Below are 16881 nucleotides of genomic sequence, written 5' to 3' on the forward strand. Positions count from 1 at the left end.
TCTGGATGACGCTGCTTCTCGGCGGCATTTCGGCGGCGACGCCTATTGACGTTGCCGCTTGTCGGTGGCATTCGGCGGATGCTCGTCCGCCACCACGGTCCTCCGTGGCTCATCGTCTGGCACTTGCCAGACGAAAAAAGTTGGGGACAACTGTTTTATAGTGTTGCCCTTTTGCCGAAGCCCTTTCTCTGCAATCTTTAAAGCTCTGCTGAAAGTTGTTCCACTGTGTGGTTTAGCTATGAGAAAAGCACTTTTTATCTTTGCAATTAAGCAGTTCTTCCCAAGGGGTGGGGGGGAACCAGCGGAAATTAGGAAATAAAGGAACACACCCAAAGCTGTCTGAAATTTATCTGAAATAGAGATCTAAAAAGTTATTCTAACATCCTGTTTTTGAAAATAGAATGTTTTGGAGGCTTTCAGGGACTGGCGATAGTTCCTGGTGATTGCCAGTTGCTCAGGTTTGATTCCACATCCATCTCTATGAATCAAAGATCATAACTCAGTGTTGAACAATGCGCACAGCTAATTAAGATTTTTTTTCTGTACTAAATACAGCGCACAAATATAAACTGTAACAATTCCATGAAGAATTTTTTTTTCTATTTTTTTTTTTGCTATTTTATATAAAAATCTGTTAGTAAAACACTTTTACCTAGCAATTTACTTAACTGCATACTTTGACCATTAGCATTGTCAATTTTATTTAGCTAAATCCTTTAACAATTCCTCTTCCCTTGTCAATAATCTATGCTTCCAAATGTGCACACTTTGAATTTTCCTTAAAAACATTTTCCTACTCACTGTGCATTTTAATGATCATACTAATTAGCAATTATTTAGTGGCCTCCATCCAAGCATCTCAAAACACTTTACATAATTATTAAAGTTGCCTAATATCCCTTTGCGATAACACATATAATCCCCATTTCACTCAGAGAAACTAAGGCACAGAGAGTGCACGCAGATTGTTCAAGGTTAGTATAGGAAGTTTGTGGCACAGGAATAGTTCTAGTGACTCACAGTCCCATGTCTTAACCATAACAAATTCCTTCCTCTTTTTACATATCTATATATTAAAAAGAAACATTTACATAATTTGTGTTTAACTATAGATACAATACTTCCTACTGCCATCTCTCATCTGTTGAAAATAACTAGATGATAAATGCTTGCAAGAAATTCCTTGTACGAAGAACCTGGTGGACTATTAGTTTTTTCAAACAAGTCTACATGCAAACAGGTTCCAGAATCATGGTTTAATAATTATTTCTCAGCAGTAACATATTCATCTTCCTTTCTCTCCTCCAATATTTGGGAAATTTCATAATACAGGAAACAGAAATGACTTCAAACATGCCAAATCATATCGTATGATGGCAATGTATTTTGATATAAAGAAAACTTCAATACAAAACCACATCATTGCTCTAACTAATCAAAGTTCTTGAGCATAGTTTCAAAGGGCTATTAAACTTTGAGATAAATTAATTTCACAATAAAACTATTTAGTACAGTAGTCAGAATACAGCTGAAATCACTACTCATCACCAAAGACATCAACTTAATAGTAAAGATTTAAACGTCTTTAAAAGCATCTCATTCTGAGTCTGTGGCAGCCATAGTTGATGACCAGCTAAGTAGCAAATATATGAAACACTACATGAAATTTTAATGACACAGTTTAAGGCATGTAGGGTACACAGATTCCCATGGTGGTGAGTCACCTATCAGCAAATTAAGTTTGTTATAACAGCATGTTGAATTCTATTGACTTAAATAGTCTTAAAGGACAGAGAGAGTTACAGTAGTGTTGTCACTATCAGAATAAATTAGATTAAAAAAACATGTCCAGGATTCAATTTATTTATATTTGACACTAAGCCATACAGGATTCTGGCAACTGACTTGCTACTTACCACAACAAAGACTATTACACATTTTTATGGTGTTGCTCTTATGGCCAAAACAACTTCGAAAATTTGGAAAGCTTTCAAGTAATGAAAGCCCTACATTGTTTTATTTCAATAAAATGTTTAATTAACCCGTCACTTTTAGGTGGACATTAGGATTTAATGACCCTATTCATTTCCTTATTGAGGGCAAGGTGCTCTCTGGGGTAGGAGGAAGCAGAAGCTGTAGCAGCTGTTGCTGGCAAGCAGTCTCCCAGCTGTGATGCTGGGAGCCTGTTATAGACAGAAATTTCCCACCTATCTCCCTGCTCCATTACTGTAGCTGGCGTACATGTTCCACCCACAAGTGGTTATCAACAGGCCAGTGTACATTAAGTACAAGTGAGGGTGACAGAAGCAGTGCTGCCACTAAGGCAGTAGCCAGCTAAAGAGATGTGCAAATCCATTCTCTGCTAAACCATGGGATGATTCATGGTCTTTAATCTGATGTTGGTAAAAGCAGGGATGGGCTCCTCCTTCTTCCTCCCCTCTGCCTCCTCCCCATCTGGAGACACCAAGAGGCTTGCGGATGGAAGCTCAATCTTTGCTAGTACTGGCATTCGATCAAGGGCCCAAACTCAATCCTCACTCTAGCAGAGGACCAGGTTACACATGTATCCTCCATCCTACCTTCAGTCTTGGAGCTAGGATACAGATTGAGAGGAAAATCTCTTATAACTATATCAGCCTCCCAGCAGCTGTTTCCTCCTGCCCCAGACATCAAAGTATGCCCAAGAAAAACTTGCCCTCACTAAGGAAGTGGAGGCAAGGTCATTAAAAGACAAACTCTTTCCACAAATTAACTGCTAAAAAAACATTTTTTTTAAATGGGGCTTATTTAAGCCCCATTTAAAAAATATAAATGATTGAATATAAATTATTCAAATTTCCATATTTGAAAAGCTGATTGGACCAACACTTTGAAACTTAATCCAATAAAAAGGAAAGAGGAAAACATTGGAAGATTGGCAAAGTGCTGGATCATGAGGACTCCAAGAATAATTGACGTTCTAGTTCTGTGGTTTTCAAACTGCGGGTCGCAACCCAGTACTGGGTCGCAGAATGTAAGGCACTGGGTCGCGGCGGCTCTGATCAGCACCCCCGACCGGGCCATTAAAGTCCCATTGGTGGTGCTGCCCGGCTAAGGCAGGCTAGACCCTAGGCTAGACCCTACCTGTTCTGACACTGCGCTGTGCTCCGGAAGCAGCCAGCAGCAGGTCTGGCTTCTAGGCAGGGGGGTCTGGGGGCTCCACATGCTGCCCCCGCCCCAAGCATCGGCTCCACACTCTCATTGGCCGGGAAGCACGGGAAGGCCGTGTCTGCAGGCAAAAGCTGCGTGGAGCCGCTTGTGCGCCTCTGACTAGGAGCTGGACCTGCTATGGCTGCTTCCGGGGCGCAGCATGGTCCGCGGTGCCAGGACAGGAAGGAAGCCTGCCTTAGTACTCCCACTGCGCCCCTGGCCGGGAGCCACCTGAAGTAAGCCCACGCCCCAATCCCCTGCCCCAGGCCTGAGCCCCCCAAACCTGGAGCCCCTTCCTGTACCCCAACCAAACCCCTCATCCCCAGCCCCACCCCAGAGCCTGCACCCCCAGCCCAGACCCTCTCCCACACCCCAACCCTCTGCCCCAGCCCTGAGCCCTCCCCCCAAACCTGGAGCCCTCTCCTGCACCCCAAACCCTTCATCCCTGGCCCCACCCCAGCCCTGAGCTCTCCCAACCCAGAGCCCGTTCCTGCACCCCAAACCCCTCATCCCTGGCCCCACCCCAGAGCCTGTACCCCCTCCCACATCCCAACCCCCTGCCCCAGCCCTGAGCCCCCCAAACCCAGAGCCCCCTCCTGCACCCAAACCCCTCATCCCCAGCCCCACCTCACAGCCCTCACCCCCACAGCCTAACCCTCTGCCCCAGCCCTGAGCCCGTTCCATGCCACAAACCCCTCGCCCCCAGCTCCGTTGGGTCGCAGGCATCAACAATTTTCTTCAACTGGGTCACCAGGAAAAAAGTTTGAAAACCACTGGTCTAGTTTGGATGCCTTAGCCGAGGAAATATAAATAACACTATGTAAATGACAATGGCTAAAAGAAATTGTGTTGGATATAAGGAAGAAAAATGTTCATTATTTCTCCCTCATGATCCAAGATCATGTCAGTCTGCCTGAATAGGATGGAGATATTCACAAAACAAACCAGTGAAGTTATATATAAACTGAAAACTTGACAGCACATTTAAGATTGGGGGTTTTCAACTATTGTTTCTGCAGGAAGTCACCTTCTGCAGCTTAAGATAAGGACACTGCTTCTAGTGTGGTACGAAATGCCCCATTTTAACTATGCGAATTGCCTGGGTTGAAAGTGAGGGCTTTCCTGTGACTGTGTAGATGGAAGTGGCTAAGAAATTTGTTTCAGTTTTGAAGTGCAAGGGACCCTAAAAGTTGTTGCTCTGCTCAGCCCAATTGTGTAAGGACTTCTCGCACTGCCAGACAGGAGAAACTTATTAGTTGTCTGTCTGCAGGGTCTACTTGAGGTCAGGCACAGCCAGCAGAGCAGTGATCCCGGTGGGAACTAAAAAGTTTCATGGAGGTAAGGAAAGGAAAATTCATGCCACATTGCTGTTTATCTCCCACTTATGAAACATACAAAAAGAAATCAGAGGTCTTGGATGTCTTGCTATAGATCAGATACCTGAGTTCCTGGATGAGTCCTCGCACCATCAAAGATAGCAACATGATTCATATGCATCAAATGCTATCCTCACTTGATACCTTATACTCTGGAGTATCTTTTTCTGGAAGTCCTCCAGTTTGTCCTCTACATACAATCCTGGATGGGCTTCAAAGCCATGTAAAGAGAAGAAGCAGTGGATGAGGCCAGACGGAGACCCTCAGCTTGCCCCAACAGCAGCAGTAGCATCCCTCCCAACCCACCAGAGGACAACTCATGTGGGTAGCCATCAGTACCTTTCAAGCAGGTGTGAGGAGCACAGTAGGGTATGGCTAGGTTCCTGACCGCCTTAAATCAACATTTACTGTCTATTTAAGTTTAGAGAAGTTAGTCTAGCCATGATAGTTGAGGCAAATCTATTACACAATTTATTTTTCAAAAATGATAAGCAAAATGCTATACCAAAGTATATCAGTTAAGCTAAAGTGGAAAATGCAGTACAAACTCAAACACAGTATGTCACAAAGGAATTGAACCAATGTGACAGACGTGAAGAGAATTTTTTCAGCTGCTTATATACCAATGCTAGGAGTCAGGGTAACAATGCAGAGGAATTGGAAATGCTGATTGATTAGAAGAAATTTGATATAATTGGTATTACTGAAACTGTCATGATTGCCATGTTAAAATTGGTGGTTATAACCTGTTTAGGAAGGATAGCGTGTGAAAAAGAGGTGGGGGAGGGTACTCTAGGCTAAAGCCTCTATTGCCTATTTCAGAGTTATTGATAACTCAGAACCACGGGATCCTGAATGCATATGGATTAATGTGCTCACTAACAAAGTCCAGGAGGAGATATCAGTGAGAGTCTATTATAAACCACTGAATTAAGCCAGACACCGGATGAAATATTCATTAAGCACCTGTCTCTGTGCAGAAAGAAAAGTGTTATGGGTATTTCAGTTTGGGAGCAGCGGCGGCTCCAGGCACCAGCACTCCAAGCGCGTGCCTGGGGCAGCAAGCCCCGGGGGGCACCCTGCTGGTCCCTGCGAGGGTGGCAGTCAGGCAGCCTTCGGCGGCATGCCTGCGGGAGGTCCGCCGGTCCCGCGGATTCGGCAGCAATTCGGCAGCAGGTACGCCGAAGCCGCAGGACTGGCGGACCTCCCGCAGGCATCCCGCCGAATCCGCGGGACCGGGGACCTCCCACAGGCATGCCGCCGAAGGCAGCCTGACTGCCGTGCTTGGGGCGGCAAAAAAGCTAGAGCCGCCCCTGTTGGGAGACATATGCTGGAAGTCTCATTCAGCCGGTAGTAAAACATCATTAGTTTCCAATAATTATAGACGATTTTCTAACACAAAAAGGTACCGAACCAAACACAAGGTAACTATTTTGAACCTCTTTGTGGATGCAGATGAATCAATCACTGGACTGGAAGTTGGTGGTAGCTGCCCAGGGACCAATGATCATGACCTGATTACATTCAATCTGAGCAAACAGAGGACCATCCCAAACCAATAATATTTATACTTGGTGATTCAAAAAGGCTAATTTCCCAAAGATTAGGAAAATTATGAGAAAAAATACTGGGAGGTAAAATTTGGACAAAAAAAAGTGAATGAAAATCGGGAGTTCTTTAAGAGGAATTTATTAGATGGCCAAAAAGCCAGAATCAAGAAAGAGGACAACTTTGGCAAGAAACCCATCCTGGTTTAGTAGTGAAGTGAAGACAGCAATTAAAGATTTAAAAAAGCAATATATAAAAAATGGGGAAATAGCAAACAATATACATTAGAAGTTATGAAGTACAGAAAATTTAAGGGAAACTTAAGACATTGGGGAAAATGGATGGACAACTGTACTGGGGATAATACAAAGGATTTTTTTTTTAAAAGTCTATTAGGAACAAAAGAAATTCTGTCAATGGTATATGCCCATTACTAGACGGAGAGGGCAAAATTGTTAATGATGCAGAAAAGATAGAAGCTGTCAATAAATATTTCTGTTCTGTATTTGGAAAGAAACAAAGATGTGCTTGTATTACATGATGATAGAGTACTTTAAACATCATCTTCCAAGGATAAACATTTTTAAATAAGCATGCCCAAATAACTTGTACACAAGAGTCCTAAAAGAGTTGGCTGAGGAGATCTTTGGACAGCTGATGTTAATTTTTAATAAAACTTGGAATACCAGTGAAATTCCAGAAGACTGAAAGAGTGGCAATGTTGTGCCAGTGTTCAAAAAGGCAAGTGGGATGACCCAGGGAACTATAGGCCTGTTAGTTTGACATCAATTCCAAGCAAAATAATGGAAAAGCTGATACTGCACTCATTTAATAAAGGATTAAAGAATAGGAATATTATTGTCAACATGGTTTTATAAAAAATAAACAAATCTGATTTCATTCTTTGATGAGATTACAAGATTTGTTTATAAATGTAACTAGATATAATATATTTAGATTTTTGTAAGGCATCTGACTCAGTACCACTCAACATTCTGATTAAAAATTAGCATATACAATACCAATTAAATACACATTAAGAACTTGCTAACTGACCAATCTAAAAAGTAGTTCTCAATGGGGAATCATCATCCAATGAGGATGTTTCCAGTGGGGTTACACAGTTCATCAGTGATTTGGAAGTAAATATCAAATCACTGCTGAAAAAAAATCTGCGGATGACACAAAGCCTGGCAGATTGGTAAATGATGAGGAGGAGGATAGGGCAGTCATACAGAATGAGCTGGATTACTTGGTAAACTACGTCCATTCAAACAAAACGTGTTTAAACACAGCCAGATGCAAAGTTATCTAGGAACAAGGAATGCAGGCCATACTTACAGACTGTACCCTGAAAAGCAGAGGCTGAAGACTATTTAGTGATCATAGTGGACCAACAACTCAATATGAGCTTCCACTGCAATGGTACCGCCAAAAGGGCTAACGCCATTTTTGGGCGTATGAAGAAAGGAGTATTAAAGTAGGAGTAGAGAAATGATTTTATTTCTGTGTACAGTGTGGGTGAGACAGATACTGGAATACCCCCTCCAGTTCTGGTGTCCACATTTAAAAAGGAATGTTGAAAAATGGGAGAGCACGCAGAAAAAGAATTAAAAAAAATATTTGAGGTTGGAGAAAATGCCTTACTGTGAGAGATTTAAGGAGCTCAATCTGTTTAGTTTATCAGAAAGGAGATTGAGAGGTGATTGTTTACAGTGTATAAGTATTTTCATGGGGAAAAAAAACACTAGGTGCTCAATGGCGCTTTAATCTAGCAGAAAAAGGCATAACAAGAATCAACAGCTGGAAGCTGAAGCAGACAAAATCAAATTAGAAATTAGGCACACATTTTTAACAATAAGGGTGATTAACCATTGGAATAAACTACCAAGTGAAGTGGTGGATTCTCTATCTTTCGAAGTCTTCAAATCAAGACTGAATCCATTCTGGAATATATGACTTGGCCAAACACAAGCTACTGGGCTTGATATAGAACTAACTGCGTGAAATTTAAATGCCTGGGATATCAGGAGTATACAATGATATCAGGAGGTCAGACTATATCAGGGATAGGCAAACTTTTTAGTCTGAGGGCCACATCGGGGAATAGAAATTGTATGGCGGGCCATGAACGCTCACAAAATTGGGGTTGGAGTCCAGGAGGGAGTGAGGGTTCTGGTTGGGGCTGGGGATGACAAGTTTGGGGTGTAGGAGGGTGCTCTGGGCTGGGATCGAGGGTGTTTGGAGAGCGGGAGGGATCAGGGCTGGGGCAGGGGCGTTGGGAGAGGCTCAGGGGTGCAGGCTCCAAGCAGCGCTTACCTCAAGCGTTTCCCAGAAGCAGTAGCATGTCCCTTCTCCGGCTCCTATGCGGAGGCGTGGCCAGGTGGCTCTGCACACTGCCCCATCCGCAGACACCGCCCCTGCAGCTCCCATTGGAGCAGAGGAGAGGGCCATTGGAGCACAGAGGGGCCGGAGTGGGGCCATGCCGCAGCTTCCGGGAGCTGCATGATGCGCCCCCCTCAACCCAGTGCCCCGGGTGGAGCACCGGAGCGGGGCCGAGCCGCGTGGTGCGCCCCCCCCCCCCCCACCCCACCCCGCGCCCCAGCCGGGGGGCCGGGGGGGGGGTGGGCCGTGTGGTGCAGCCCCCCCCTGACCCAGTACCCCGGCTGGAGTGGGGCCGAGCTGCGTGGTGTGGCCCCTCCCTGACCCTGCACACCAGCTGGAGCACAGGAGCAGGGCCGAGCCGCGTGATGTGACCCCCAACCCAGTGCCCTGGCTGGAATGCCGGAGAGGGGCAAGCTCCAGACCCTGCTCCCCAGTGGGAGCTTGCGGGCCGGCTAGTTTGCCCACCCCGGCCTAGTAACTTCTGGCCTTAAAACCTATGGATTCACATTGGTCTTTTACAGAAGTAGTTATGCAATGGAATTGCATTTGTATCACAACTATGCTTTGAGAGCCAGTTTCTAAGAGAAAAATGTTTAAATCGTTTTTAAGATTTGAAAAAAATCACATTCAAGAGAGACTTTTGGTGGACCACATGTGTCTCCTGGACACATTTTATAAGGATGCAATCACAATAGATTCATTGCAGTGCTCAAGTACTGCTGGGACACTCCAGAACACTGTTCCACAACTTTTTTGGGTCGATGGAATGGAATCATGCGGCACTTCCAGTACTTGTTTTCTGGCACTTGGAACCCTCTGTATCAGTAAGAAATGCCTCAGAGAAAACAACACACTAAAAGCTACAATTAGTGTCTGATGAGAAGCAGAAAATAAGTTAATCAAAAGGCATCCAGAATTAACAGAAGCTTGTTACTTAACTTACTCAGCATTTATTATTCTACAAATAGAATATTCTGCAGTCCATTTTTAAACACTTCTAAAATGCAAATTTAAATTATCTAAACATGAACATCAAATTGATGCCAACAGTTGCTAATTGAAGTCCAGTTTGGCTATTAAACTCTACAAAGAAACTCAGAGCAACAAAACAAAATGTGAGTTAAAAGAGAAAGATGTTTGGGTTTTCTAATCAAGAGCTTTCATAACCAGAAAGTTCAAAAGTCCATGTAAGTAATGTAACCTTTCTGGAGGTAACTATAAAGCAGATTACAACTGTTCATTACAGGATGCACTTGGGAATGGAGAAATTTAGAAAATTCCAAAATAAAGAGAGACTAGAATATTTGAACACAAACTCTTTGTAGTCAGACAGTTGAACCTCTCCAATTCAACATTGCTATCACCAATGTGTTAATGTCATACAATAACTAGGGAGCACAAGATAGTACCACAGTGTAGTCAGTGCTTTCTGCAACAGGACAATTTTTAGCGCTTTTCTGTCGGTAAAGTGAGGTGCAGAGAGTTAGTGACTATGCTGATTTGGGGTCTGCTTCAAAGCCCACTGAAGTAATTGGAAGGTTTACCTTTGTCTTCAGTGGGCTTTGGATCATGCCTTTTCAGCCGCAGATCTGAAATTGCTTTAGAAGATGGAGAGGCTGAGGCACAGACAGGTGACATGACTTGCCCAAGGTCACCCAGCAGGCCACTGGCAGAGCCAGGAACAGAACCTAGGCCTTCCAAACCCCAGTCCAGTGCTCTATGCACTAGGCCTTACTGCCTATACACGGACATCCTAGCTAAATAAAACACAGGCCTAGAAATCAGGTGACCAGAGATCTGTTACTTCCTGAGTGATGTTTGACAAGTCATTTATGCAAAAACTGTCAGACTTGCGTGCCTTTGTGATGCATCTAAATCCATAGTTAGGCATTTACATCATCAGTGCTTAATCTCATAGATGAGTTGATTTCCATTAGTAAACTTATTTAGGTGCTTAAAATGTGGATCTAGGACAGGGGTGGGCAAACTACGGCCCGTGGGCTCCCTGCCTGCCCTGGCCCCATGCCGCTCCTGGCACCACGTCCCTGCGGCCCTTGGAGAAGGCGGGAGTGAGGGCTCTGCGCGCTGCCCTTGCCTGCAGGCACCACCCACCACAGCTCCCATTGGCCAGGAATGTGGAACCGGGGCCAATGGGAGCTTCGGGGGAGGTACCTACAGGCAAGGGCAGTGCGCGGAGCCCTCTGCCTCCCAGGGCCGCAGGGACATGGTGCCAGCCGCTTCCGGGAGCGGCACAGGGCCAGGACAGGCAGGGAGCCTGCCTTAGCCCCGCTGCGTGCTACTACCACCCCGGAGCCGCTCAAGGTAAGCGATGCCGGGCCGGACCCCGAACCCCAAGCCCTTCCTGCACCCCAACCCCCTGCCTTGAGCCACCTGCCACACCCTGCACCCATCCTACACCCCAACCCCCTGCTGTACCCCGCATCCCTCCCTGCACCCCAACCCCCTTCCCTGAGGCTCCTGCTGCACCCCGCACCCACCCTGCATTCCAACCCTCTGCCCTGAGCCCTCTGCCCCACCCCTCCTGCTCCTCAACCCCCTGCCCTGAGCCCCCTCGTACACCTCGCACCCGTCCTGCACCCCAATCCCTTGCCCTGAGCCCCTTCCTGCACACCACACTCCCTCCCGTATCCCAACCTCCTACCCCAGCCCTACATTCATGGCCCTGCATGCAATTTCCCACCCAGATGTGGCCCTCAAGGCTTAATTTAAGGCACCCAAGTTTGTAAGTTTTGGGTTACATATTTGTGCCATAGTTTTCTTTTACTAAGAAAGTGACTTAATCACAGTCCATACTAAGAAGAGGACCTAACCCCGAGTAGAGAAGCGAGCTCAAGACTCCTAGGGCCTGAACCACTGAAGCCAATACAAAGACTTCCATTTACTTCAGTGGGCTGTGGATCAGTCCCCTAAGGCATAAGGAAGTGAAAATACAAAATATAACTATATATAATTGGCTTGCTTACAGTAAGCAAGACAATTGGTTGCTTTTAGCAACAACATGAAGTAAAATCTACACTGTGACTGAAAGTTAACAGCGCACACATAGCCACAGTCTGCTCAGTTCACTTTTCCAGCTCCAATATATTTAGAAATTGAAAACTGAGTATGCTTCTTGGTTTAACAGGAGTCTCCAAGTGTGGACATTTAGCAGGTCATAAATGTGAGGAAGTAGAGCTCAACTGCTTCACTTCCAACAAGAAATCAGGGTAAAACTGTTTGGAGGGAAAGAGAAATTTGCCAGTAAACCTCATCTGATGCATTTCTGACTTCTGATTGCTAAGCTTCACATTGCAAAACCAGGCCACACCCCTGTGAATAAGTTCTCTAATACCTACCATCATTTACAATGGGAATAGACTATACACTATTTGCTAACCAAGCCATGGCTTAGGTGTGATTGCTTAACATTTAGCTTGAAAGAACTGCATCAGTCACACATATGCACAAGGATTTCTTCTTCTAAGACTGTGAAATACACATTTTTCGTGCCAGAAAGAGACTAGCGTATCTAAACTGAGGGTCTCCTCATGCCATCCTGTAAAGGAGTTCTCTTTAAAATTTACAAAGTATTTTAATAAGCAGAAATTTATTTATTGTATTAGGCAGTGACTAGTAGGAGTAATTACAGAAAGTACAAATAAGTGATTCACTTTACAAAATTATCAGAACAGGTATATTACTTATATTGCGGTAGAACCGAAAATGTATTAGGTGCTTTACAATCAGAGGGAAATTATTTCCCTGCCCCACAGAATGTACAATTTAAAAAGACAAAGACTAGTGAAAAGGAATATAACATACATGCACAGTGATCAAGGTGATAATAGACGTCTTATTAGTTAGAAATTTAGCTGTGTGTGATTTTAATTGTTAGGCTCACTAAATTCTCCTTCCCAATCCCACAACATATTGCTTTATTCTCCCCTTTGCTTCCCCCCTTCCCCGCCAGATTCAATTCCACTGTCTTTATAATCTTCCCTTCACATATATTAACAGTTCTCATAGGAAAAAATAAATAAAATATGCCCCATTGCCTTTCTCTGACTTCAAAAAGGGCTGCTCACATGAGGAAAGTTATGCATCTGCTGAAGTGTTTAGAGAATTAAGATCTAGAACTGCTTAATCAGCTAGTCTCTGTTTCTTGATAAGCATTATGTATCATCACAAGGAACGATACCTTTTACAAAAATACATCTTTAAGAAAATTTCAGAGGTAGCCATTAAGAATTTCAAAATGTAAATAATAATTTTACTAACAAAGAAAATGAAATGTTTAGATGTGGGAGTTATTCCGCCAGCCCAAAAGTCTTTCACAACTAAAAAGAAACAAAAAGATTTTGCACTGAATTTGTCAAATAATTAAAAAAAAATAAAAGCACTTTTGATGACAAGGGACTTTTTCCTGCTACATAAAGAGTTAATAGCAGACTGCTCCACCATTCTGAGCATTTGCATGCCTCTGAGGTATATTTCCTGCAGACACATTATCTGATTAAAGAAAGGCAAACTGAATTGAAACCATTCTCTCTTTAAGTCCTGCCTCTTCTTCCTGTGATGTCATATTACAAATTGACTGAGCTCTTTTCCCCCCCCTCTCTTTTCAGAATAAGCAAGGCATACTACACACTCAGCATCTGAGGAGGAGATCTAAATTCAGCAAGAACAAACACGCTTTGGAATTGTATTTCTGAATTTCTAAGCAGCCTGCTTTCCGCCCTGTGGGGGTTAGCATACAGGCAAGTTGAAAAGCTTGTTTTACAGCAAGGCGGCAGTGAAAGAGGTGGAAACTCCTACATCTTAGAGAGCCCAGGAAATCTTTTCCTAAGGAATCTCAGTTACACATTCCCAGTTAAACAACTTTGGAAAATCTGCATTTAAAGTACTTCTCTACTTTTTGACTTGCAGTTGAACATAAAGCAGCAAGTTCTGTATCAGCTTCATTAACAACTGGGAAAACAAGAACGTGGAATTAAATGTAAGGATGACCTCATCTGTTGCCTGTAAGACTATGTTTATTATCGCCCAGGACTGGATGTGTGACTATTGTGGAATTTGGAAGAAAAGAATGATCTCCTGCTGATTCCCAGAGCAGTATCTTCCTACTGCAACATTCATGTTTCAACGTGGAAGTTTTAAAGTAAAATGGAAAACTTATGAAATCACTCACAGACCAAATTCATCTGCAAGCTACCCAGAGATTTTAAAGCAGTTACTGCAGAAGGGCTGCTAACAACAAAAGGAATTCAACATTGTAAATTTAAATTGCCATTATAATGGTAAGCTCTAATTGCTCCACTGAGGACTCCTTTAAGTATATTTTATATGGATGTACGTTTAGCATGGTGTTTGTCCTTGGTCTAATATCAAATTGCGTTGCTATATACATTTTTACATTCACATTGAAAATGCGAAATGAAACAACAACTTACATGCTTAATTTAGCAATATCTGATCTGCTTTTTGTATTTACATTACCCTTCAGGATTTATTACTTTACAGTAAGAAACTGGCCATTTGGAGATATACTTTGCAAGATTTCTGTCACCTTGTTTCATACAAACATGTATGGAAGCATTTTCTTCTTGACTTGTATAAGCGTAGATCGCTTTTTAGCCATAGTGCACCCATTTCGGTCTAAGACTCTTAGAACCAAAAGAAATGCAAAAATCGTCTGTGTTGCAGTATGGATAACTGTACTAGCAGGAAGCATGCCAGCAAGCTTTTTTCAGTCTACTAGCACCCAAAATGACACTGGACAAAACCAACACACATGTTTTGAAAACTTTCCTAATGCCACATGGAAAACCTATATATCAAGGATTGTTATCTTCATTGAAATTGTGGGATTTTTTATTCCACTGATCTTAAATGTGACCTGTTCTACGATGGTTTTAAGGACTTTGAATAAACCAGTTACATTAAGTCGGAACAAGTTAAGCAAAAAAAAGGTACTCAAAATGATTTTTGTCCATTTGGTGATATTCTGTTTCTGTTTTGTGCCATATAATGTTACCCTAATACTTTATTCTCTTATGAGAACACAAATATGGATTAATTGTTCATTAGTAACTGCTATCAGGACTATGTATCCTATCACTCTATGCATTGCAGTTTCAAATTGTTGTTTTGACCCTATAGTATACTATTTTACATCAGACACTATTCAAAACTCAATAAAAAAGAACAGATCAGCTAGAACACGCGATTCCAGATTCTCTGAAATTCAAATTACTGAAAATTTTATTCAACACAGCCTCCAGACTTTAAAAGCTAAAATATTTGACAATGAATCTACAATATAAACGGAGAGAAAATACTGGGACTGAAATGCACCTTTCTTCAGCTGTGAAAATGTTTTCTTGTACACTGAATAAACTTTCTTCACTTAGAAAACTGTTTATATAATGATTAAAAATAGGAAAAAGTTAAATGTCACTTGTAAACATACTTTATAGAAAAATGTAATTACTGCAAGAATTACAAATATCTTTATAGTTGTCAAAGTTTTATCTCTTCTGCCTTTATGTCACAGATTCCATGACCTGTTAGAGTGTCCCTGCTGTGTCTCCTTACAATTTTGATCACACAAAAACAGATATTTGGAAACCGAAGTTGATACTAACAAGGCCCCAAAGTGTTTTACAATTCAACATATTATGAAGTTGGAAGACTAGGTCTTCACATTGTTTGTGTTAACAGGTTAAAACACTTTAAATAAAAAAATTAAATTGTGAAGACATTATTTTAGGCTGCAACTATTTTGTTTACATGCTGATTTCTTAATGTCTGGATTCTTCAAAGCATTGATCAAGTTATTGCAACTCTGGTGTCAGTTCCACAAGTTCCACACCCACCATCTTTTGTAGGATTGCTTTACAAAAGTTAAGCTATTCCTTTGTAAAAATAAATTTACAGATGGATTAAAAAGTATGTAAAGTTACTGAAACAAGATTTGTCAGTTATTTAGATAAAAATATTGCTGACAAAACCAACTCAAAGCTGTTCCTAAGAAACTATAGCAAATACGACTAAAACAAAGACTAAAATCTTTAAATAAGTGTTCTGTTTGGGTTGTGTAATTTAACTTCAAAAGTGCTTCTTTGCTATTGAAAAAAACATCGAGTATTCCTCACATGAACAAAGATATCCTGGGTGACATATTAAATATTATTTTCCAAGAAGACAAGAAATGGCAGTTAGCTGTTTATTGTAAAGTACCCTCTCCTAGATGTTCTGTACGTCACATAAGCGCCGTAATTTTGATGTTTTTAAATGTGAGCTTCTTATACATTTAAAGATAATAAAAATACTTATTTATTTGAGATGCCTGAAAACTGCTGCAATAAATCCAGGAATTTTTAAGAATTAAGAGCTTATATGAAGCAAGATGCAACTTTGTTTAAAAGTGCCATGTGTTTCATACATTCTTCAGAAGCTGGAGTATTGTGCATATCTTGCTCAGAATTTGTTTACCTTTACTGTAAAAAAATAAATATTTAAAAAGTTCAAGAAGTGTCAAGTGGTGGTTTCTCCCAAAGATGATAAAGTCTGGAGTAAAAATTGAACTAAAGTATACTTGTGTTCTGGATTTCTCTGTTCAGTTATAATATGTAGATATGTTACTAGCAATTCAAGCACTCTTACTTCTGGGCAATCTGAGGAAGGCTGAGTTCATGTTACAGAAAGTGTGTACTGCACTTGCAATTTGATGTTCAAGTATATCGTCCAATTGTGTCTATCACTCTATAAGTTTTATTCAAATTTCATTTTAGGTTAGAAATACATAGTGGTTACGGTTATTGAAAATGTACATTTGTGCTACTTAAAGAGCTTACCTTATCAGAATTTGATTCTGAACGACTTTGGCAGCCTAACCATACAGCAATATTACTATCCCACAGTCATATAGAAAGGAAAACCCAAGGTACCACAAACTGAAGTATATACTACAAATGTGGTATAGAATTCAGTGGATAATGGCCTGGGTAATCTTCCATGATGACAGGAAAGCTTGAATGCATTCTCACAAGAAAAGTTTGCCATAAACATAAATGCTAAGGGTGAGTTTATAAAATGAAATGGGGGATCCAAAGAAAAATAAAAGAGAAATACAAATACTGTAACAAATACAATCAGAACTAGTATGTCATCATTGACATTAACTCTAACTCCTAAAAAGCACAGTATAACATACAGTTTCATAGTAAATTCTTATTTACAGCAGAGTTTGACTCTGCAAAACAAAATTTTAAAACTTGTGCCTTACAGTACGGGCACGGTGTACATCCAGTGCTATAAAAAGATCTCAGCGGGCAACCTTGAAATCTTTCTTTGGTTCATACCAGACTTTAGAAAAAAATAA

At 41.8% G+C, this 16881-nt stretch overlaps 2 protein-coding genes across 2 annotated transcripts in view; one reads left to right on the top strand and one right to left on the bottom strand.

Annotated features, from left to right (window-relative positions):
• The window catches only part of RB1 (RB transcriptional corepressor 1), a 169220-nt gene that overhangs the window by 48237 nt on the left and 104102 nt on the right, over window positions 1-16881 (bottom strand). The window lies entirely within an intron of this gene.
• Window positions 13167-15945, top strand: LPAR6 (lysophosphatidic acid receptor 6). The gene has a single exon (XM_024218848.1). It carries the CDS (start codon window positions 13793-13795, stop codon window positions 14819-14821), a length of 1029 nt encoding a protein of 342 aa, XP_024074616.1. The 5' UTR covers window positions 13167-13792; the 3' UTR covers window positions 14822-15945.

Source organism: Terrapene carolina, unplaced genomic scaffold (assembly GCF_002925995.2).
Source record: "Terrapene carolina triunguis isolate 2854851 unplaced genomic scaffold, T_m_triunguis-2.0 Scaffold16, whole genome shotgun sequence".
Classification (NCBI taxonomy): Eukaryota; Metazoa; Chordata; order Testudines; family Emydidae; genus Terrapene; species Terrapene triunguis.

What these genes read in the sequence shown, in the direction of transcription:
- LPAR6 (XM_024218848.1), top strand. Translation starts at nt 13,793, where the DNA reads ATGGTAAGCTCTAATTGCTCCACTGAGGACTCCTTTAAGTATATTTTA.